Below are 24,155 nucleotides of genomic sequence, written 5' to 3'. Positions count from 1 at the left end.
CTTATCCCGTTACGTCACCCATGCTGGCCTCTTCCCCCGCGGCGCGCATGCGCGGGGAGGCCCGGCCGCGCTTTGCCAGCCCTGCGCTCCGCGTCATGGGCGCGACCAGGGGGACGGAGGGAGGGGAGAGAAAATGGCGGCGGGTCACGTGACGGGAGGGAGGGCGGGCGGTGGGAGGTGGAGGAGGGGGGCGGCGCCGCGGCCATCGCTCGGCGGGGCTGAGCTGAGCTCGGCTCGGCTTGGGGCGGCCGGCGGCATGCAGAGCGTCATCAACACGGTGAAGGGGAAGGCCCTGGAGGTGGCCGAGTACCTCACCCCCGTGCTCAAGGTGCCGCAGGGGGCGGGAGGGCGCTGCAGGCGGCGATGGGGCGGTGCTGAGCCGTGCCCCCCCCTCCCCTGTGGGAGCCCGGGCTGGGGAAGGGGCTGCGGGGGGCGAGAAGGGCAGCGAGGTCCTGGAGGGTGTCCAGGGCAGGGCTACAAGGCTGGTGCAGGGCCTGGAGCACAAGTGCTATGAGGAGCGGCTGAGGGAGCTGGGGGGGTTTGGGCTGGGGAAGAGGAGGCTCGGGGGAGACCTCACTGCTCTCTACAGCTACCTGAAAGGAAGGTGTGGGGAGCTGAGGTCAGCCTCTTCTCACAGGTAACCAGTGATAGGACTAGAGGGAATGGCCTCAAGTTGTGCCAGGGGAGGTTTAGGTTGGAAACAAGGAGACATTTCTGCTCAGAAAGAGCAGTCAGGCATTGGAACGGGTCGCCCAGGGAGGTGGTGGAGTCACCGTCCCTGGGGGTGCTCAAGGAGATGTCCCTGGTGTTCGGGAGCCTTGTTTATTGTTTGACATTGGTAGGAGAGTGATGGTTGGACCAGATGATCCTGGAGGTCTTTTCCAACCTTAATTGTTCAATAAATCTCCTATTTAATATTTCTACTGTTAGTTATTTACAGCATCAATCTCTCTGCCCGTAGTTTTGTAGCGTGACCTTCTGTATGCCTTACACCTCACCGCTTAGATCTCTGGGTTGAAGGCAGCGATATGCAGCTATTAAATGAGCTTGTCCCTTGGAGGTATCCTGCCTGGGTAGTGGATCTTCCTAGGCTCAACCACCAATGCGTGCTGCAGTGAAGCTGTGGTGTGGAAACATGAAGTGATGTGTTCACCACGTACGCTTGCTGTGGAGCAGCTGGCGCTTTATTCTGCTGTGAGCAGAAGAGGAATCTGTGTGACCAGATGTACAGCTAGCGGCCGGGAGGCAAGGTGGACCCTCCCACATGGGGGAGGTGATAATATTATGTGTATGTGTTCCCTTTACAAGGGGCCTGAAATAAGTGCTCCCATTCCTTACCTTCAAAAATAAATCAGGCTTGTGTCTCGCACTAGCTTGCATACCACAGGATGCTTTGAGATGAAAAAGATGAGATTGTTTACCCTCGGGGAGCAGAGTGTGGGTATTTTACATGTTTCCTTCTGTAATTCCAGAAGCACAACTTTGTGCGTGTTGCATAATGCATGTGGTTAATGTTGAGGTTTTAAATAGTAAGCTGACTCTAGTGTGATATTGCATAATGTGTTATCAGGAGTTCTTGGGTTTATGGTAATTAAACTGCTAAACTATAGCTGTTTGGGTTTCTTTGGTTTTTGTGAACTGCACAGAGTGATGCTATGATGTCTGCCCAGCAGCCAGTTTGCTTTTCCTAATGTTGTTCTTAAATGTCTCTATAGAGATATTATGGGAGAGGAAGGTGTCAGATGTGTTCATGAACTAGGTGTGCTTGTTTCCCTTTATATAACACAGGTGGTAGAGTGCACCAGGGTTAAGTGTCAAGAATAGTTAAGTTAAGCAGTGGCTGGTTTTCTTTAATGCTTTCCTAGCGATTGAGTAGGCTGAAGTTGTAGTCAAATACCAGGTTTCTTCACTAAAAGCCTTCATATCAATGCGTTGCACTGCTGTTTGGTGCTAAGAAACAGTCCCAAAGCCCTGACTGAGAGGATCATTAAATTCTATCTGGTTTTCCGTATCTTACTGGTCTCTTACTGGTGAACATAACACAAGGTGTTAAGGAGTCTTTTTTCTTAGTTGTTGATATAATTGGCAGCATCAAAAAAAATACTTTGTATATCTTTGTATATACAATACACTCTTTTCACAATTTCCCCAGATCCTGCATCTAAGTAATTATGTCAGGCCTTACTTATACATCTTGCTTCCATATTTTATCAGCCCAGGCAAAGGCTACCTCCAAGTTGCTTCAGAGATCTCTGTGGACTGAGCTGGTTGCAAGATGAAAATCTCACAGATGTTTTTATTTACCAGTAAAGTGGGTATGTTGATTTGCCAGCAGAACTCAAACTTCTAACTTTTTTTTTTTTTTTAATTGTAGGAGTCCAAATTTAAAGAAACTGGAGTAATTACACCTGAAGAAGTAAGTATTTAGAACCTTTGAAATATCAGTACTTCCATATTTTCTAAATACAACTTTTACTCCAAATGATCACGCTCATCTCAAACTGTTTACACCTTTGTCAGTTCCTTCTTGAAACAATTTCCATGCTGTGGAAGTTAAATGGCTTGTTACTCTACAGATGAAGTAGATCAACAGCAGTTTCTTCTTGAAATGCAACGTGGCATCTGAATGTGAATTATCTTTTCCTGTACTACATCCTAAAACACTAATAAGGAAGCTCATGCTGGGTCAACAACTCCGTATATATCATGGAAGTAAACAGGAATATGTTTGTTTCAAAGGCCTTTTCCATAAGCAATTCAAAGGAGAACTTGTACTGCTGTGTCTTGGAAACAGTCTTCTCTTTCTTCTCTTTTGGTTCCTTCCAGGGCTGTGGCTAAATCATTATATATGCTTGTTCACAGCAAGCATCCCTCTCCCAACCCCAAGAGGCTGCTTCAGAGTGATTGTGTTTTGGATTAATGCCAAACAGTTGTAGTTTTTAAAGGAGTCTGCTATGAAGAAAAAACAACAAGAATTTTTCTAGAATATTAGCACTGATTTTGCAGTGCTATTTAGGCTTCCCTGTTCTGCTGTTTTTCATGTTAAAATGCTACTGTTCTGAAAATACGTTGTCTTTACAGAGGTGTAAGAATAGCGTTCAGACTGTTAGGTAGAATGAAAGAAAAGTGAGACTGTACAAACGTGAAGATGGGAGAGAACAAATTACAACTGGTACAGGTAGTGCATGTGGGCAAAAGTGTCTTTCCTAATGTCGGTAGCGAGCATTTTTCTGCTCTGTTGCAAGGCATGCAAGCACTTGTGGTTTCTGTGACCCACGGGAGTACTACTCAGAAAAACAGGCTTAGCAACATGGTGTTCTGATAATTGTGTGTGCATAGGTGTCTGTGTATTTTATGTACTAATGTATTATAGATTAAAAATAACTGTTTATGGAGAAAGTGGATACATATCACGGAGGAATTAAACATTAGTCCATGTAGGGGAGAATGTTGCAGCAGGACTGAAAGATCAGATACCTTCTATAGAACATAGGAAGAACCATGCTGAGTTAAACTGCTTGCAGCATTTAAACACCAGTAAATGAATGCAAATAGTCTGTTATAAACATAGATGCTGATAAGATGAATAGAATGGATCCTTCAAAGCCATATTGAAGGGAAATGGTTATACAGTAAGACTAATAGTCCTGTTAAATTTAGATAGGACCGGAGCATGGATATGCTGATTGTCCCTTTGACAGTCTTTCCTATTCCCTGACGATTTTGATCTTAATATAGTAGTGATTGCTAAAGAACTGATATCAACTGTGATGATGGTAGGATGTTATCTTTAAATGAGTTTGGATTTCGTGAGTAATGAATCTCAGTTTAACCTGCTCTGCCTGTATGTTAGTCTGAGATGCTCACCATTGTGATAAACTTAGTGTGGTTGTTGTGGCTTGTCTCTGAAGATGAGTCTGTTAGTGATAAGGCTAATGATGACTAATCACATTCAGCATCTGTATTTTTTCCATTTAGCAGTGCAATTGATTTAATTTTAACAAATTCTTGCCTGTCATGAGTTCTTACTAGCTAATGCTTCAGAAAGGTGGCCATTTTCATTTCATATGTAAGTACAGGCAAATCTCAAATTGTTTTCTTGCCACTTCTGCTATACCAATTCAGGTATGATAATGTTAGTGCTTTAGAAATAGAAAGTGAAACCAACTAGGTTAATTATGCTGTTTAGGAGAAGAAATTTAGTGTTTATTTTTTTTTTCATTCATAGACTTCCAAAGAATGCTTTGAATTTTTCATCTTAAATAATGTCCTTCAACATTGGAACTACAAACTTCCAATTCTCTGAACAGAGCATTTTAAGTGGTTCTAAAGTTTCATGTGTTATTTATTATTAGGTAAAGCCTAATAACATGTTTTTTAATTTCCATGTGTGTTGGAAGGGATTACTGTTTTCTTTAAAATGAGTATTTCACTAGAGATTTTTCTTGGAAAATGGTTGAAAGAAATCACTTTTGCAGAGATTAAATCTGCTAATCTGCATGCAATACACATTGTGGTATTTTCTACTACACTGATGTGCCTTGCATTGGAAGGCGTGATGAGAATATGACTGGCACTTACGCTCCAAGCCTGTTGTGTCACTCCATAACAGATTGTAGTCAGCCTGGAAGTACATTATTGTAACCTGGTGTTTTAAGACAAAGCAATTGCAGCAATAGGCTTGCACCTTCTTTTCAAAAGGCACTAATGCATACAGCATGCAAACTGCTATTCTTAAAGGCAGGTTTGCCTTCTACCATTTGTGTAGAAAAAACTAAGTCTAGCGGGTTATAATTTGCTGTGTGGATTTTGACTTGGTTATACAAGTCTAGCACAGCATACCCAATATTGCTTTGAAAAGGTGATGTGATTTTAAAAAAGCTGTTATGTCTGATAATAAGAACAAGTGGAGTGAAGATTGTTAAAAGCTATTTCTTTAGAATGAAGTTCTACACAAGTTTTTTCAATGTTCTAAGTACTTGGTTATCCATATCTAGTAAACGTCAGTCAGTGATACATGGTGATGGTCATTATCAAAAGCGTACTATTTATTCTTCTGTTGCAGTTCTCTCACTAGTTCAATGAAATGGTGGCAATGTTACTTCCTCTCTTGCTGCAAAATTGTTTTGAACACTAGAAGAGAAACACCTTGTAGCTGAAACTCAAGTAAAATACAGAAATATTTTTTGGTTTGGTTTTAGGGGAAAGCTTAAATTCAAGTATTCATCTTCTCATGTTAATCTCTTGAGTGTCTTTGTAGAACTTTGAGGAGTAGCAAAGAAAAGCAGCTTATTCATCACAAAGTAAACAGTGCTACTTGACCTAGGAAGCAATGCTTAGTATGCATTTCCTCCAGGTGAAGTTACTTTAGTCTTTGTGGGTTTAGCTGAAAAGTTGTTAAAGCAATGAAATGATATAAACAGATAATGTAAATAAGAACTATTGGAGGAATATATGACTGAAAAGTCACTATTGCAGAAATTGCTTCCTTACTCTATATTTAACAGTACTTTATTTTTTTTTCTTAACAGTTTGTCGCAGCTGGAGATCACTTAGTTCACCACTGTCCTACTTGGCAATGGTAAGCGAAATCAAAAGAATTAAGGAAAGTTAGCATCCCTACCTATGCTTTTGTATGTTTCCATTGGATACAATTCATCGTTTCAGAGTAGTACACTGACTCTCACAGTAGAACTTATGCTATTTCTGTGATGAAGTGATACAAACTTTAAGTCAAGCAGGTCTAATTTGTTGTTCTGTGTGGTGGTAGTGGAAATGAGGATTTGTTTGGGGATCTTTTATTTGTTTCCCAAAGGCTGTAGAGGAAATAAGCTACCATGCATGCTTTCAGTGTTCAGCTGCAGCATCAGTGTGTCTCCCTGAGTTTGTCTTAGTAATGGTGATTGAAAAAGCAAAGGCCATGTCCAACTGAAATTGCTAAGAGCAAGTTGTATTTGGTATATTTTAAGCAAGAGCTTTTTGGTTAAACATTCTCAAGTTGGCCCACATCAGGTAACTTTGTGCTTGTCCTCAGAAATCCCTTATCTTCTGTGTATGGTAAGGGTGCAGATAAGGTACTTATGTTTTATTAATGTCTTGCATGATAAAACTAATCAGTCTGTGCAGTTGGTATCATCAAGGTTCTTGGCTCTATACTGGGCTGCGAACAGATGAAGGAGGAATTGTTATGCTCGAATCATCGTTTCTTGCCTTTTTATTGTCTACTTCAGAGAAAATGTTGAATCAGGTCTGTGTGTCAGCAGTTGGCAACAGACTATTTAGAAGCTTAGACTCTTATTCCAAACCAAAAAACACAGAAAGCAAAAGCAAGTGCTTAAATAATGTAAGCTCTGGTGACTGTTGCCGGTTTTTATATCTTTACAAGTCTTTCTTGCTTTTTCTGAAATTAATCTCTACAAATGCTTGGGACTGTGTTGTTGCTGATCCTAGTACGTTTCATATAGACTAGATTCCTCTGTCAACCCATCTTTGCTTGTAGTTCCTAAGTAGCTATTGAAGCAGCAAATAGGTTTTGATCCAAGACTTTGTAGTTTAGGAGTGGCCAACCTTTTTGACCTCATACCTAGATCAAAATCTCTCTGTAGCCAAGAGTAAAGTCATAGCAAACAAATTCTGAGAAAAGGGCAAGAGAAGTATGTAGAATGTTCTTCATATAAGTTGAAAATAGGGTTCTTTTGCACATCACCAAATTCTCAACCTTTTATGGTGCACTTCATTTTGCAGGGCTTCAGGAGAAGAACTAAAAGTCAAGGCTTATCTGCCAACAGACAAACAGTTTTTGGTAACTAAAAATGGTAAGGCTGAAGTTTAAATATAAGTGTTCTTAGGATTGATAGCATGACTGATTGTGCTATCAACTCTACTGATTGTCTGTATTGACAGGGGAAGCAAATATCTTGCACTTTGGATGTTTTGGCTTTGGGATATTAAAAAAAAAAGTTCTTCCTGCGCATCTAAAATTTCTTCTTTAGACCAGTTGCTACTAGGGCTTTATACTAGTAATGCAGTTTGCCTTGCTGAAGTAGAAATGAAGCTTAAGTATAATAAACCTCCTTATCTGCCTGTCCTTTTTTTTTTCCGCCCTTCAGCTCACGTTCAGTTTCTAAAAAGAAAATAGGTTTATTTTCCTCTTTTTTGGGGAAAACCTGGGTTATGGAAGTGTACCTAGAATGTCTTTCATGGTAACACCAATGCTTCTAGTTCAGATGTGTAACTAATGTCAGTATTCCTTTCAATAGCAGTGATATAAAATACATTTATAAATCAAATTTTGATCAGTTTCACGGTTATGTATATATAATATTTGTGATTACCATGTTTTTAATAAAATGCATGAGAAAGATAAGGTTGCAACACAATCACGGCAAAATCATTTTCTTGAAAGAAAGATCTTGTATCAAAATATGTCAAAGATAATGTCATTAGAAGTACTTACAGAACGGAAGGGATCCTGAAGAGATTTGCACTTGCAGTGGGTTGTAATTTCATTCTTTGATTTCACTTGCAGGCTTTCAGAGTCTTGCAGGAAACTGTCATGTGAAAATGCTAATAGTAGTGTTGGATGGGCTTTGCTGAAATGGTCTTAATGGCTGCACGGCCAACTTTATTTCTTTTTCTCCTGGTTCCAGGGTCCCACATTGCTGTGACCCTTCGAGGACACATTTTAAAATGTTTCCTGTTCATGCCATCTGTGCTGGTAATGATGCATTGGCCTACCACATGAGTAAAGTTATGGGCTAAGGGTGAAACCAAGAGCCATGCTACAGACTTCATTTTGGAAGTCAGGACAACCTCTCTTCACTCTGACTTCTACACCCCACTCTTCCTGAAAATAAGCAATTTTTGACATAATTCTTGCTTTCTGCATTCTTTCTGTTATTTTTTCTGGAAACTTTGTTTAAATCTGGACTTGATGTACAGTGATATAATAATTCATGTGTCAGAAGTTACTCTAAATAACATTAATGCTAACCTCTTCAAAACTTCTAGATAATTACCATGATAAATTAGGTATGTTTAATAATAAATTGCTGATTCAAACTTGTAGCAGAAGACAAATCAATTCAGTAAACTTACGCTAATGTAAGCGAAGTTGTTCTTGGACTAGAAATGGTTTAGTGATGCAAAGAAAACTAGTAGGTTGTCTCCAGTTGTTAGTGAATGAATAGGCAGCCTAAAGAGACATGAGAGGTTTCTAGTGGGTTGCAAGAATAAGCTTTTTCCAGTCAAGTCAAGTGATGCACTGCTGTGAGATTAAACACCTTCTACTATATTTAAGTTTGTGCTTTTGCATTTGAAATATAGCTATAGAACTTCTTAAATAAGGATATATGAGAGACTAGCATATTTCAGAAGTCTTTGTAGAATAACTTCATACTTCCATCTGATTTTGTACAGAATGGCTGCAATCATTTTGATATGCAATTTTTTTTGCAGTTCCGTGCTACAAAAGATGTAAGCAGATGGAGTACTCGGATGAGCAGGAAGCAATTATAGAAGAAGATGATGGTGATGGGGGATGGGTAGACACCTTTCACAATGCAGGTATTCAGTCTTGCTTCAAACTTTGCATTTGGTAATTGATAAGATAATCAGTTTCCACTATTAAAAAGTAAAATCTTTCTCAGATGGCTGTGTTCCATTATCTAATCTGGGAAAAAATAAGTTGCAGTGCCAGCTACCCACTTGCTCTGCGTATGGCTGCTTAGGTATTTAACTGAGTGCTTGTATGCCTGAAATAGGCTGTTTTTCAGGGGGTTGGTTGGCAGTATTTTATTATTCTCTTGTTAAAGTACAACTAGGCTATTGCTGGGTTTAAGAGCTGTGTACCAGTTCGCTCCTTTAAAAGATCTTGTTTAGAGAATGTTGCTTTAAAATATTAATTTGAAGAATGTGCTAATTTCTACCGATCCTTTAACTTAGTGATGACCCAAAGAAACTTTAATTATTGTAGTATTTCACATCTTGTTAATTTGTTGTGTTTGAGTTAAAAGGGGAATCGTTAGAAAATAACTCTTATTTTAGTATCTGAGGTGGACTAGGGGGCTGAAAAAGAAAAATTAAATACAGTGATCACTGTGAGATGTGGCCTTTCTCATAGGAAATCTTCAGATGGGCTTCCATTTATAATAAGACTAAAATTACTGCTTAAGTGAATTTGTCTCGTTAGTATTTCTGGCAGAACCTCTTAAATCATATTCCTCTTCTCTTGAGAACTGCTAATTTTATTAGTTTTAGCCTTTCTTCATGTTTTGTCATAAGTTAATCAACTTGTCTTCCAATGATGCTGTTTCCTACCATTTCCAAGGGTAGAATGTACTTTAGTCAGTACTTACTTTCTTTGGTGTATTTCATTTTGCTGTAGATGTTCTCACTAAATTGTTCAGCCAAGCTGAGAAGAGGAAGGGTGAAAGAAGATGCCCTTTTTTCTTTTATGAAACTCTTAAATGCATTGTACTTCATAATACAACACTCCACCATAAGGAAATCTTTTTGACAAAGCTTTGTCATATTCTTGAATTAAATATGCATTCCCCTTTCCTGCTTTGTCAAGTTTGTGTGTTTTTTAGGGTGGACTGATTTTGGTCACTATGCTGGGCTAACACAGCTGCAAGACTCTTGACTAGATGTAGCCAGGTTTCCAAACACCATCAGAGGAGATAATCTATTTCCACCTATCTGAATTTATATGCTTTATAGCAACATATTTTTCTGGTGGGTGGGAAACACTTTCTGTAAACAATCACACAGCCACTGGAAATGCATCATTTCGCAGCAGCGTTGACCTGACATACCTGTTTCCCAAACAATTGAGGTCCAATCATGCACTTCTGGTGGGCAGTAATTTGGTTCCAGGTTTATTTTCTGTAATGATGAATTTCTCAGCTGAAGAGCTAATAAGTCTATACTGAGTCAAAGCAGATGTTGGCCTGTATCCCAAAGAGCAGCAGATGAGAGCTGCATTAAAACTAGGAAGGTAATGGGGAGGTACTGAAGAGTTGATACTACTGTGATTTGGGGTGGCTTTTTTTTACCATTGCTTCCTCAGCTAAAAGCATCGTGTCCTGCCATGATATTGCTTTGTCACGAACACTTTGCTTTCAAGATGCTTCAGAAGTACTCATAAATGCAAATACTCACAAAGCTGAGTATTATTGCAAAGTGAATGCCTATGCTGAACTCATTTTTTGTGTAAAAACTCCTTAAAATAAAAATCCAAATTACTTTGTGGTGTTCCATCAACAAAATTTGCTTGAAGTACCAGAACTGTGCTATTGTGTTCTACGTTAAAAGTATGGTCTCATTATAGATGTCCATCTCCATGCATGCTACCAACACCAAATAAACAGCCTTTCAAATGTCTAAAATCGTTGTGACATGCAACTAGAAAAATTATACACTGCTTTTGGTTGCAGGTCTCACTCTGCAATGTCTCAACCTATTTCCATAGTGTTCTGTGACAAAGAAACTTCTTTAATGCAAACTTCTTGTTCATTTAACAGGTGTAGTGGGTGCAACAGAAGCAGTTAAGGAGATCACACTAGACAGTAAGGTACTTGTTTTGAAATTTCTTTTGCTTTATTATGGGATGTAAAGGTAATAGAAGTCTTACCTGCAGCAATCTAGTGTTGCTTCTGAAAGGTTTAAATGTACTTTTATTGCTAGATATGTTGCCAGATGCTCATTGATCTTCACAGCCCACCATAGTAGCTAAAGCATGTGCATCTCCTTATTTTGATGTTTACCAAAGCAGTATTCTTACTGCAATGTCTTTAGTTAGTCTGCCAGAAATCTACAAACTGAAGATGATAATGTGTTTACAGTGATACTGTACTTGTGTCTCAAGAAGCTAATGTTTGGAGAGCCAGTGTAAAGAAATTCTTATATGGAAAAAATAATGCAGGAGTGTGAAGTATTCATTCATAACCTTGAAATACTTCTGCAAGCAAGTTTAAGCACATTAAGTTCTATTCAACAAACTGGTGTCCTCACATCCACATGAACTAAAACTGCTTAAATATCTTACAAAGTCATCACTATCGGTACTTTTCCAAAAAGTCACTCTGTAGCAGGTGCCAAATCTGAAACTTAAGCCCTTGGGAAACTGAGAATAGTTGGAAAAAATTGAGGGGTGTGTGTATATACATATTTCTTAATGTGCTTAAGAGAGCCAAAGACAAAGTGCTTTAAGATTAGCTGATGGCTCAAGTGGAGTTCCAGCTATGCCTTATGAGAATTTGTGAAACTATCCATAAATCATTAGATTCTGAAGTTTAGGGGGGAAAGAGAATGGGCTCCCTCATATTACCGCACAAATTGTAAACAACTCAAAACACTATTGATATGATGAACTGTGAAATTCAACCATTTTAAATGGAACTGTGCTGAATATAGTAAAAAATACTGCTTTTTCACCACTTGGTTACATAAGGGTTGAAGAAACAGCCTTAATGAATACCTAAAAGTGATCTCTGTTTTTACAAAACAGTACTTTTAGAATATTATTGTGATGCTTAACTGTTGTGTTATGACTTGGATTTCAATTTTTATGTTTGGTATGCAGAAAAAATCTGCTTGTTGTATAGTACATCATTTCTTGGAGTACAAGTCCAATCCAGAATGACGAATCCTTTTATGATAATATGCTGTTTGCCAAAATACTTGACAACGTATTTTTGTACTGTTTTTTTTTTTTTTTTTTTTTTTTTTCTAGTGAGGAAACCAGTCTGGTAATGCTTACAGCTAGGGCAGTTTCTAATTCTTATCATTTTGAGTATTGTCCTAAAGTCTTCATGAAACTAGCATAAACTGAGACCTCCTCCTTCTGAATTTCTCTAGAATTGTCTGTTGGATTCAAATGTTATATATCAGCACAAAATTTGGCTGAGGACTTGTCATATTTGTCATATTCTTCACCTCTGGGCTCTGTTTCCTCAGACAGTGATATAAAAAAAAAAAGGGGGGGGGCTCTTAAATGTTTCAGAAATAATTACGGAACTTTTGCACAGTTGTTTGTGGATTAATTCACACAAAATATCAGTCTATGTGTTTAGTCATTGCCTTTCATTTGATGTAGGTGGATTATTTGAAAAGAAATTGTCTGTTTAATACTATGTCTACTCTTTGCTTAAGAACACAGTCATTCTGGAATACAAAGTCAGAGGATAAATTTGTAGTGGATTTTTAACGTTATGCTAGGATTTCAAAACTAAGTTTGTTTAATAAGCAAATATGTGAGTTCAGCATAGTTGCTGAAATTGTAGGAGCTATTTTTCTGTATAGCTCAGTTGACTGGACCTAAACTTGCTGGGGCTGTTAAACTGTGTAGATGCATCTCAAATGCAGCTGTCTTAAAGCAGTGCTTTCAATTTAACTTCTGAAGGATAATATAAAAATACCAGAACGATCAGCATCTTGTGAAGATGATGATGAGGAAGATGAAGGGGAAGCTGCAGACATGGAAGGTATTTTCTTAAATTGGATGAGGGGGTGTATTTATTTCAAGCCTTTAACTATAGAACACTCTAAGAAAATACTACTTTTTAATGGAATGCGTGTTTTGTTTTTTTTTTGTTTGTTTGTTTTTGTTTGTTTGTTTTTTGTTTTTGTTTTTTGTTTTTTTTTTAAAAAAAAAAAGGTCCCTGTTCGTTGTTACCTTTTGAATGGTATTATTGATGCATGTTTAACTTCTGTGATAAAATTTCTGTGAGTGTTGAGTGGCAAACTAGTTTGAGTAGCAGCACAGATGCAAGCAAAAAATAGGGATTTTGGCACAGCTTCGTTCTGGTTTCATATCTACGTTTAATCTGTCTACTAAAAACTACGTGTTTAAGGATTGTTCATTGTGCTTGTTACAGTCTGTCAAATTGTGTTAAGAGGTATAATGTGGTTTAGGGGTTGGGAGATCTCCCTGAATAAAACATCTTTAGGTATGTGTGGATATTTTTTTAATGGAATTGTTTATGAATGGGAAATATGACAGCTAACTATGAGCTGAACACAGAATTTTATGGGTCTTCTTTTCAGAGTATGAAGAAAGTGGGCTATTGGAGACAGATGATGTGAGTGAACAGTTCTGTCTTCTCTGTTGCAATGCTTATCACCAATATGAGCACAAAATAAAAATAAGGATGACAAATAGTTCACATAAGCTTATTATAAGTGGTGGGATTTCTGAACTTGGTTTCCTGTGGATTTTTCTCCTGCCAGTCCACCCTAATTCTTAGGTCCTGAAATATTTCAGTTACAGTAATTTTGCTTTCTTTGCTGATCTGCTTTGTTCTGCTTACATGCAATGTTCTATTCACATGTGATTGTTCTTGAGGCTCACATGTGGTGAATTGATTGGCTTGTGGGTTAAACTGACTACATGGATGCTGGAGTGTTACGAGGGAAAACAGGGGGTATGGTTATTTGGGGTACTTGCTTAAGATCTTTGTGACATGTGCATAAACAGACCTCTTCCTTCTTAATTTCATTGGAATCATCAAAAAGTTCAAAAGCTATTGGTGAAAGAATGGAGGGGATAGGACTATGTAGTTGCATGCTTTTTTGAGAAATCAGACTTAGGAAAAAAAAATTGAGTGAAATCAGTATTCCTGCTTTGAAGACTAAAGCAAAACCCCAAGTCCTACATTTCTTAATATTAAGAATATTAATTTCAATTTCACGACCCTTCCTAACTGCTTAGGATGTGATGATGGAATATAAACAAGACTGTACTAATATTGTCATTTTTACCTTGAAAACCAGGCAACACTTGACACAAGACAGATTGTTGAAGTTAACAAAGCTAAAGTTGATGTTGGAGGGGAAGATGCTATTCTACAGACTAGAACTTATGACCTCTACATCACTTACGACAAATATTACCAAACTCCAAGGCTCTGGTTATTTGGATATGATGAGGTATATCTGTATCTTTTTCCTCACTTCTGTGAAATTAGATCATGTCAAATAGCAAGGCTACTTTGTTATTGCTTTCTTATTCACTGAACAAATTCAAAGAAATGGTGAGAAAACCCATTACACAGTCAGGGTTGCAGACAGGGCTTTGGGGGTTGCAGGAAGTAAAAAATATTTTGCTGAAAAATTGTACTCTGTAACCAAGCACATTTGACAGAAAGAAAATCATGCACTGCTATTTCTTGAGCTACCAGAAATAATCCCAGTCAATTTACGTAAGTAAGCAGATGTGTGTTTTCATGACCTTTGGGGAAAAAGATTAGATAAATCACTCTTCCCTTTTAATGAATAAGTTTGAGTTAAAGTTGAGGACTTACGGCTCAAATGCCTAGATGAGAACCAGGTTCTTGGTTCTCAAATATATTGACTTTGCCATTCACCTTGTGTATTGTAAACAAAACTTTGTGCAGTGCTGTTTCCATACCATATGGATCTTATAACAGTTCCTTTAACATACTTTCAGATCTGTTGTATGTTAGTTACCTGTAATTTACGGTACCTCATGTTAATGATGATAGAATTATTGAGAAGGAGCAGAAGATTCTTTGCCAATGACGCTTTTGTTCAAATGTTCCCTTTTTTCTTGTAGCAACGGCAGCCTTTAACAGTAGAGCATATGTATGAAGACATTAGTCAAGATCACGTCAAAAAAACAGTGACCATTGAAAACCATCCTCATCTTCCTCCTCCTCCCATGTGCTCAGTTCATCCGTGCAGGTAAGTCTTTGTTCCTGGTGTGATTCAGGATGCAGGCATAAGGCATTTTGCTGGTCTTTTTAGGAATTCTGTTTAGATTTTTTGGCTGTATTTCCACAGGTGGCTGCCATAGTGGTCTGCTCACTTCTGAGGGAGTGTGAAAGGCAGATAACAGCTTTTCTCTGGAGTCATTCCCAGTGTTTGCTTCTGCAAGTGTATTATGAAGTTAGAGCTCTCTTCCGTGCTTTACTTGCTTTTCCTCCACTTTCCTATAGACTCCAGAAGATGGCAGACTACTAGAACACTTTTAAAAAAAATAAATAAATAAAAAAATTCTATGCAATAAGTTGCTGCATAATGTGTACTCTGGGAGAAGAAAAAAGCTATTTCATTTCAGTTTGAAATAACTTTCCTACTCTGTAATTGCTGCCTTCTTTTCCTCCAGCAGTCCTTGAAATTTTATGCTGATAAACAGGTCTTCTATATGCCACACTGAAATATTTGTTGAACACAAGTGCAAAACACATTCATGTTCTCAGTGTTTTCTGTTGCATTTTCCACGTTTCCCATCCAAAATGCAAGGAGTCTGTAGTTAGACTAGCTGTGCAGATATTTTTTCAAACAGGTCTTTGAAGGTACCTTTCATCTTAGATACTAGGCCTTTATCCCTTCTGAAGTGGCTTAGTGATGCAGAGCCAGTATCCTAGTGTAACTCCTCAACCTCTTGGTAGTATTAAGATCTTGGAGATGTGAGTTTGGGCTTTCTCTTAAAAAAATAAAAATAAAAATACATGCTTTATAATCTTGTATATGTTTAAAATATAAATAAATAAAATCCCAGTTGCCTCTTTCAGTCTTGTAAATGTCTTTGTACCTGAAGAAACGTACATGGATCTTATGTCACTAGCTGAGATGTCAAATAATTAGCTTGTCATTGGCAAGCTTATGGTAGCTTTTGCAGACTCGAAACACTCTTATTACTGGTTTAGGCCATCTTTAATTGTATGATTAGTCTTAGGAAGAGCATACCATTCTTAACATAGAAAGAGCATGGAAGCTTTGCACCAGTGGATGGCTGCTCTTGATCTTGTTATGAAGATGTATATTCACGTACTTCAGAAATCTGCATCTTGTCTTTCTTCCAGATCCTAGTTCTTTAACCACTGCTTTACAGCAGTGTTTGCTTTCATCAAGCACTAGGGGTTATGTCTGAACAACATTGAGCAGGAAAACCAGTGTACAAGTGGGAAACAGTTTTCTCCCCTGTACACCTGACTTAGAGAAATTTTTAAATAGTGAACTTCATTTTTGGTCTTTAAATCACAAGGTTTAAGACTGCAGTAACAATAGATTTGCCAAAGCATAAGCCTTGGTACTCAAGAGCAGTACAGGAGGGCAGAGAACTATTAGGGAAAGAATAAAAGGTGGAACAGAAAATGTCATTAAGCTTCTGTGATTAACGTGTGGCACCACCACCTGAAAATTGAATACTGCAGTACATTTCTGGTCATCAGTTCCACAGTCTGAGGTAAAGGAAGACTAAAACTGGAAGAGGTACAAAGAGGGTGTTAGAGATAACTGCTATCAGTTATGAAGCTTCTTCCAAATAAGGAATTACTTGAATAACATGCCACCCTTCAGCTAGCAAAATGCTGCTGAGGAGGGAGTTCTGGTTTCTGAGACCTCCATCACAAACCCTACAGAAGGAGAATAAATGATAGGTGGTGTTTTGTTTTTTTTCTTCTTCTAAATAGTGAAAACTAGTGGCATTGAATGCAACTCACTACTTGCACACTGAAAGCCAGAAAAAGGAGTAAATTCTGCATACATCTAATTAAACTAAAGTTGTTCAGGCAATATAATGAAAGAAAAAGACTGTTAAGAGTTGTTACAAGTGAAGTTACTGCTTCAGTGCTAGGGCGTCTCTGGGATGTGTACTGCTGGAGACTTGAAGTATTACTAGGCACTCGCTCAGGCTTCTTGGGCATGTACTATGAATTTGTCAGATAAGGAGGTGGACCTTAGGTGTGATGCAAAGGTTCTTGTAACATATGAAGATAGGAATCTTAGTATGTCAATCTATTTGTTACTCTGTCTTGTTTGCAGTAAGTAGGGCTTTAAAAAAGAAAAAAGTGCAGCCAGCTCTTTGCACAGCTAGTGCTTTTGAAGGAGTATCAGGTGGGATGAATGTAGGAAGGCTTAAGACTAACTAGGAAGATGACTATCCAAAGCAAAGACAAAAAAAATAATGCATGAAGCCATGGCTTGGTTTAGTCACTGCTGAAAGCGGTGCTGCTAAGTTGGTTGTGAAGAAGCTTCTGTTGATGGATGCAGGTTGGAGGGCGCTCAGAGAAGAAACAAAGATGACATCTGGGAATGACAGCCCTCGTTAACTAGGTAGAGTTTATGTAGGGCAGTGACTACAACGTAATCTGTTCAATTTTGAAAATTCCTTTGCAGAGTAAGAACCAATTTAATACTAGCTTGTGAACTTGGATTGAGTTTTCATTTCCAGGAGATCTGTGAGCGTATCTTTTCATTTTTTTCCTGTGAAGTGAATGAAGTTTCAATGCCTTTGTTATGTATTCCATATGTACTCTTGAAGAAATAACTTGCATCATTAAACTTGCTGCAATTAGTCTTTTAAGAACAGCAACAACAAAAAAGGATATTGCAGTGAGACCAATTTGTCAGTAATCTTAAATGTAGCCTTCTCAAAAACAAGGCAGTCTAGTTGATTGGCACCTGCTTGACCTGGGAAAGGCCTGAGAATGTGAGAAGTGACTGATAGCATAGATAAAATGGATGTTTCAAATGGGGTTCTATGAATTCTATGAGACTGCTAGGTACCAGTGCTGTAAAGACCTTGGCTAAATTAGATTCTCATGCTATCTGACTTTTGAAGCATTAGGTATGTTCTCTTGTTCTCCAAGGCAAGCTATTCCATCTCCTTAATATAATAACGCTTACAGCTAAGAAAGTCTGGACTTCTGAGGGTTTTTTTTGGTTTTTTTTTGGTTTTTTTTTGTTTTTTTTTTTTGTTGTTGTTTTTTAAAAAAAAAAAGGCCCAAAGTACTGTTTTTTCTTAATTTAGTTGGGAAGTTCCAGTGTTTATCTAGCTCTGCTGCTGTTGCTTCCCTACATGTTACAAATATTGTGTAATGTAAGGTATTTGGATGGCACTAACCTTGCTTGGCTGTTCTTGTGATGCATTTATCCCTTTGTCCTGCGTCAGAGAAAAGAGAGAAACGGGGTGGTAGAGTGAAGATGATTGCCACGGGCAGCTGCTTAAGATTGCTTCTATTCTGAGTAATTAGTTGAAACTGTTCATCTTGCAGCCCTGCTGGAAGACAAATTTATTGTCAGCATTTTTATGGTACTGGCAGGAACATACTCAACTTCCTCATTAACTGCTGGAAACTTTTAATCACAGTTCTCAATGTTCATATCAGTTTTATGAATAAATTATCAAACTCGTTAAGTAGGGCAACTCAATCACTTCCAGTGGTTGTATGTGTTTTGTGGGGTGTTTTTGTTTTTTTGTTTTTTTTTTTTTTTCCCCCCAATATGTCCGGATGGCTTTTACTGTTTCCATTTACTTTCCCATGTTATGTTTCCCTTGTGAAATTTATTTCTTTAACCAAAAGTTTTATTCACTTACTTACAAAGCATGGGAGGGGGTTTCTTCACTTAAAAAGCAAAAACTCCCAATGACAGCATAAATGGTTGTCTTACCAGTCTAAGAAATCAGCAGCTTTCAATTTATTTATAGCCCCTTAATGCATGGTCTTAACTCTACATATTTTAATTTCTTTTCAATAGCAACAGTGGTATTTCTGACTTGAAATATGAATAACTCGTATCAACCAACTCTTGAGGTGATTCAAGTAATACCTGAAAGTAATTTAGGGGATTTTCGTAGGTGTTTCAAATGACTGACCTATTTGTTAGCTCAAGGGATCTACAAACAGGTCCTGGAACAAGCATTGGTGAGCACCTAGTATTTAGTCACCTTGAATTAAGACAACCACTTGTCTCTGGGGAGCTCTTATTCAGAAGTAAAATAAAAATCTTTGAGCTTTGAGATTTCTAGATAGGATGTTTTAGGTTACATTTCTCCCAGTTATCACATTCCTTTTATATGGAGGGGGAGGTATATGCTTCATGTTAATTCCTCAGAATTATCTAATGGAAGGAAACCAATTTCTGAGAATTTGCAAGGTTCTTAAAAAGCTTCTCCCAAGTAACTGTAAGAATGACTATTATGATGACAGTTAAAGAATTCGAGATCACTTTAGTCCATTTAAAAAAAAAAAAAAAAAAAACAATCATCATTAAGATGTGTGTGATTGAACCTGTATTCTGTAAAACACTTGTAACATCTGCGGTGACCTGGACTCTGTGCAAGTACAAAAAATAGCCCACCATTACAGATGAGGTCAAAACTTAAGCTTTAACAGCAGTGAGGTTCCTATATTGAAGTAACCAGCCTTGGTACCACATACAGCATGTGTTCTGCCATGGCATCGTGAGGATCCAAAACTGCAATTAACAGTGAAGAGTAGCTGGCATGTACGGATCAACAGCGCAATAAATGACAAATGCTGACCTTCTGTATTTCCCCAGACGTACATGTTCCTGTTTACAATGTGTCTTGGTAATTTTGCAACAGCTTCCTTCCTTGTGTTCACAGTCACTGTCAGAATGATTAACTTCAGAGGTGATTGCTGAACGCCAACAATTAGTCAGTTATTTAGATTTGCATAACAACATCAAAGCGTGTTCAGTAAGTTACACAAACTGTACTTGCCACTCTTTCTAGATCTCATAGGCACATAGTTGTACGGGATGGCTTCTTTAAACTGCTATTGTTGACTAGTTTGAAGTCTTGGATAACTGAGTGTCCACAGCACTATATGGTCTCTCTGATTGTGATTGCCTGCAGAATCATGAATTTAAAATAGGGTTGATGCATAGATGGAAGTAAGGTGAGTTTGGGTTATGAGTATATAAATAAAACCGCAATTAACCATACAGTAGTCCTCTCCTCTGATTTGGTATGTTCTTCATCCCGTAGGTTATGAGGTAGAAGAGCTATCCTGAACACAAGACCATTAGTCCTAAATTGTAACTGGTCTTGAAAAGATTTGAAGTGTTCATTGTTAGAGATAGTCAAAGCTAAACCAGACAACGTCCCTGAGTAATCTGTTCTAGCTCACTATTCCTTGTACAGGGAGGTCTGGACTAGATGATGACCAGAGTTTCTTCTAATTCTTCTCATCTCAGCTCTTTTGTAATTCCATGTCATATTCCTATGATCAGCTTTGTACAGAAGTATTTGTGCGGTTCATAGTAGGTCTGGTAAGTCACTGACTTAACCTCAAAGTACAGTCACATGGAGAAATGTTCATCCTCCACTGCACAGTAGTAATCTGATTTAGAGAGTTTGTCAGATTAAACCTTGTCATGATTTTAGTCATGAGTGAGCAGAAGATAGTTTAGAAACTGTTGCCATAGAACCCATTGCCATAGAACTACAGCTGTAGCCAGGGAAAGTTTCCCTAGTCAGTCCCAGAGCAAAAAAGTGTTTTATGCAGGGTTGGTTTAGCCTGGCTTTCCTAGGAAGCTCTGTGAATTATGTAAGTAACTTCCTCTCTTAACTTAAGCAAATTTGAAAGTTTATAGGAGGCAGTGAAAAAAGTTGCAGCAATTTCTAGTCATCTTCTAAAGGGGGTTCATCTGGGTTTAACCCCCATTTCAAAATTAACAGATATACTAGCGGCAAGCAGAATGCCTCTCACTATGCTACTCAGAATACATTGTAGTGTAGCCCATCCTCCCCTTTCCTTGTCAATGTAAGGGGCTGGTAGGTAATGTTATATTCATGACTTAATATTTTCAGTTATTATTTGATTTCTACCTTAATAAACTGAAAATTTCTTCCTTCTTTGCTGAAGGTAACCATCCGAAATTTAGTTTATGCAAAATGAAAAAGAGTTGTTTTATCTTTAAAATAATTTTTACTGTTTTTCAGGCATGCAGAAGTGATGAAGAAAATAATTGAGACTGTTGCAGAAGGTGGGGGAGAACTTGGAGTTCACATGTATCCTTTTTCATTACTGCATGGTATTTCTAGAGACTTCTTTGCACTGTAAGGAGCTGTTACCTAAGGGTTCCTAAACTGAAATACAGCGGTGTGTGAAAGCAGTAAACAGCTGTTTTGGCAGCACGCTACAGATCTGGGATGAGATCTGTCCAAACAAACACCACTAATCAGTTGCGGGGAGTGGGGCAGGAACCACAGGGGAAAGTAGGTAGTGCTGAAGGGACAAGCGTTGAGTCTCTATACAAGTGGTAAGGAAGTAGCTAGAGGGTGGAACTGATAGTGTGATGCAGGAGGATGTATTAGGAGGTTGAGCTGGAGGTTCATAGAGTGTGGTCAGATTTGGTACGTGCATAAGTGTAATTTGGGAATCCATGCTATGATGTTATCTCACAGTAAAGACTTAGAAATATGAGAGATCACAGAATCATCTAGGTTGGAAGAGACCGTCAAGATAACCTAGTCCAACCTCTGACCTAACGCTAACCAGTCCTCCACTAAACCATATCCCTAAGCTCTACATCTAAATGTCTTTAAAAGACCTCCAGGGATGGTGACTCAACCGTTTCCCTGGGCAGCCCATTCCAATGCCTAACAACCCTTTTGGTAAGGAGATGCTGCTTCTGTGTTAGATTTGGCTCTGAGATTCGTTTCTGACAGCTGTGGAGATCCTATTACTGCTCACACGGAGTGAAGAGAGTATTTGACAAACCTTGCTTTGGGAAAACACTAGGATGACAAAGCAATGAAGATGACATTGTTCTGAACATCAGTATAGAATGCCTAACAATTTCCTTTTAGTTAGGTGACTGGCATTATGCTTGTAGTAATTGGTACTGTGCTTTACAATCGAAATAACCTTGGTATTAAAAGCAAGTACGTCCTTTCAGAACAGTAATCTAACTGCTTTTGCAGCTACAAGGCAAGCAAGGGAGGGGATTACTGAGCAGCCAGAGGCCCTGAATCAGTAAAATTCATGTTCACTGAGTTGACACTTGCTAAATTTGTGCAGCAAGCAACAGAAAATGAACTGGAAAATACTGCTTCTCAGTAGTTTGAAATAGCTTATTTTCAAGATTTTTATTATTTTTTTTGCTATTTCTAACATAATTGAGTGTTTTTAGCAGACAGTTTTGTACATCATTATTGTGTAGTTCATGTTTGTCAAAAAGTACCAGTATAACATAATTATTGTAAGTTGTGATTTATTTTTCTTTTTGGTTGTCTGTCTGCCTCAGCCCCAATTGGACAGACATCCAGCAATATCAGACAGCAATTATCAGGCATATTCCACATTACAGATTGGGGCACAGCAAGTGTTTGAAGGTGACTCATTGAAGATGACTCATATAAGGGAGACTAGGAAGACTTCAAGGAAGGCAGACTTCAAAGCTTAGCAAAGCTAATTTCTCTACTTTCCCCCATCAACAGGAAGGAGCTTTTCCAAGGAATTGTTCAGAACAGCAACTTCTTTTTCTGAGCCACTGAGGAGCCTGATTTCCTTGCAGTTACAGGAAGGTAGCTAGGAGTTAACCTTTCTAGGTGCAGTTTACCTTGGCATTTGTTAATAGCAAATATTAAGTATGTAAATGGGATTGCAAATTTTTGTGTAGTTTGTAAGATTTATTGAAAGGAACTTCCGTTTCCCTGCTTTAACTTGAAAAAGAAAGGTCTGTGTATTTGGAGGAGCATCAGATGTTACTACTAGAGTTCTACTGTGTAAATTTCCCAGTCTCTAACTGTATAATTTTTAAGTACTGTTTTCCTATTAGCAAGAAAAACTGTTGAGCAGACCATTGCATGTGACTGCTGGTATGTTTAGGGGTCGGGGGGTAGAGGATTTCTAGCTGTTGCACCTTTTCCTTAACACCAAACACAGGTACCTTCTTATTTTCTTGAAATTTGTACAAGCAGTCATTCCGACAATAGAATATGACTATACAAGGCACTTTACGATGTAACTAAAATGAGAGATCCTCTATCAAATCTTTTTTTAAATAACCCTTCCATGTGACATACAACATTACACACAATTTCTGTAACTAACCTTTTATCAAGTCAATGCATTAAAATAAAATGTTCCATTACCAGCCTTTTTAATAGAAGTCTGTGTGTAATAAATAAATCACTTTCATTCCTATACGTATACTGCAATAAAAGGTGGATTTTTTTCTCCATAATTCCTTCAATTTCCTTTCAACAGAAGACTCTTTTTTTCCTCTATATTGGAAGTTAAAGTCTACTTTACTAGTATTAGTAGAAGCCTAATCTTCTTGGCTTCATTGCTAAGATGATTCCTGAAAACGTAACATATTTCTGTGATTTAAATTCACTTGAGAGACAAGTTGTTTTTTCCCATAGTTATGAATGGTTGTTTCCTCTAAGTGGAAGAAGGCTTTGAAAGCTGAAGGAAAATAAGTGATGGTCTTATTAGGAAAATTTAACTACGTCTTAAACTAAAGCAAACAACATTCTTTGAATAACGTTCAAATAAATGACGTTCTTTGAAAGGTGAGTCAGATTTACACTTGAGTAAGACTAGCATTTGGAGATGGCATTTTTGGGGAGACAAAGGAGTATTAGTATGTAGCCTGTTCAACTTGTAATAAATGCAAGAACAGTCTAATTACAAAACTACAGATGGAAGGAGGGAGAAAACTGTGTTAGAGCAGGGTTCAATCTTGACAATTTGTCCCAACCTAGACTATGCGAACTTGCAGCTGAATAGCATGATTTCCATTTTAGGTTAAAGCGTCCATAATGTTTGAATTCAGGTATTGCAGATGCATCCAGGCTTTGGCAGCTATCTTCTGCCCTATAGAATGCAAGTTCATCATTCATCAAGATAGGAGAAAAGGACTGTCATGTATATGTCATAGCTTCACTTAAAGTCTTCGTAGCTTTTGCAACAACATCTTTGTCTCACAAACATCCAGCTGTCATGCTACAGGATAATACAAAATTGGTTATCTACATTTTCTGAACGTACAGTTGAGTAGGAAGCTTGGCACAACTTATGCCAAGTCTTGCCTGTTCTCTGTACCATGTTCTCACTTATCAGGGTCTATAATCAATTTCTCTGTTCTTTGCTTAAAACAGCTTTCCTCTTTTGATACCAATTTTCACTTCTTTCTTGGACAATATTAAGCAGTGTCTATATAAGTGAAGAGTAACGCTGGCTGAAACAAGTTAAAACTTAGCCACACCCTCTGAGTCATGTCATAGGATTTTCCTATCAGATTCATTTCAAAGATGTGTTGAATCCTTTGTTAACAAAGGAAACAGCTGTTCTCCACCCAAGAAATGTGGGGGGGTTGATTTTATTATTTTTTTGGGGGTTGGGGACAGCTTGCTCTGTCAGAATGTTTTG

General features: G+C 38.1%; 1 protein-coding gene across 1 annotated transcript; it reads left to right on the top strand.

Moving 5' to 3' along the window:
- Nucleotides 1–159: 159 nt before the first annotated feature.
- ATG3 (autophagy related 3) lies at nt 160–22,877 on the top strand. Its single transcript, XM_084506476.1, has 12 exons — nt 160–328; nt 2,375–2,416; nt 5,532–5,581; nt 6,745–6,815; nt 8,458–8,565; nt 10,524–10,573; nt 12,404–12,485; nt 13,048–13,082; nt 13,774–13,929; nt 14,576–14,703; nt 20,717–20,785; nt 22,665–22,877. The coding sequence occupies exons 1-12, from the start codon at nt 257–259 to the stop codon at nt 22,744–22,746; spliced, it is 945 nt and encodes a 314-aa protein (XP_084362602.1). The 5' UTR covers nt 160–256; the 3' UTR covers nt 22,747–22,877.
- The last annotated feature ends 1,278 nt before the right edge of the window (nt 22,878–24,155 follow it).

The sequence above is a fragment of the Aythya ferina genome (genome assembly GCF_964211825.1).
Source record: "Aythya ferina genome assembly, chromosome: 1".
Taxonomy (NCBI): domain Eukaryota; kingdom Metazoa; phylum Chordata; class Aves; order Anseriformes; family Anatidae; genus Aythya; species Aythya ferina.
The sequence above is the reverse complement of the archived record's forward strand: the minus strand, read 5'-3'. Positions and strand labels throughout refer to the sequence as shown.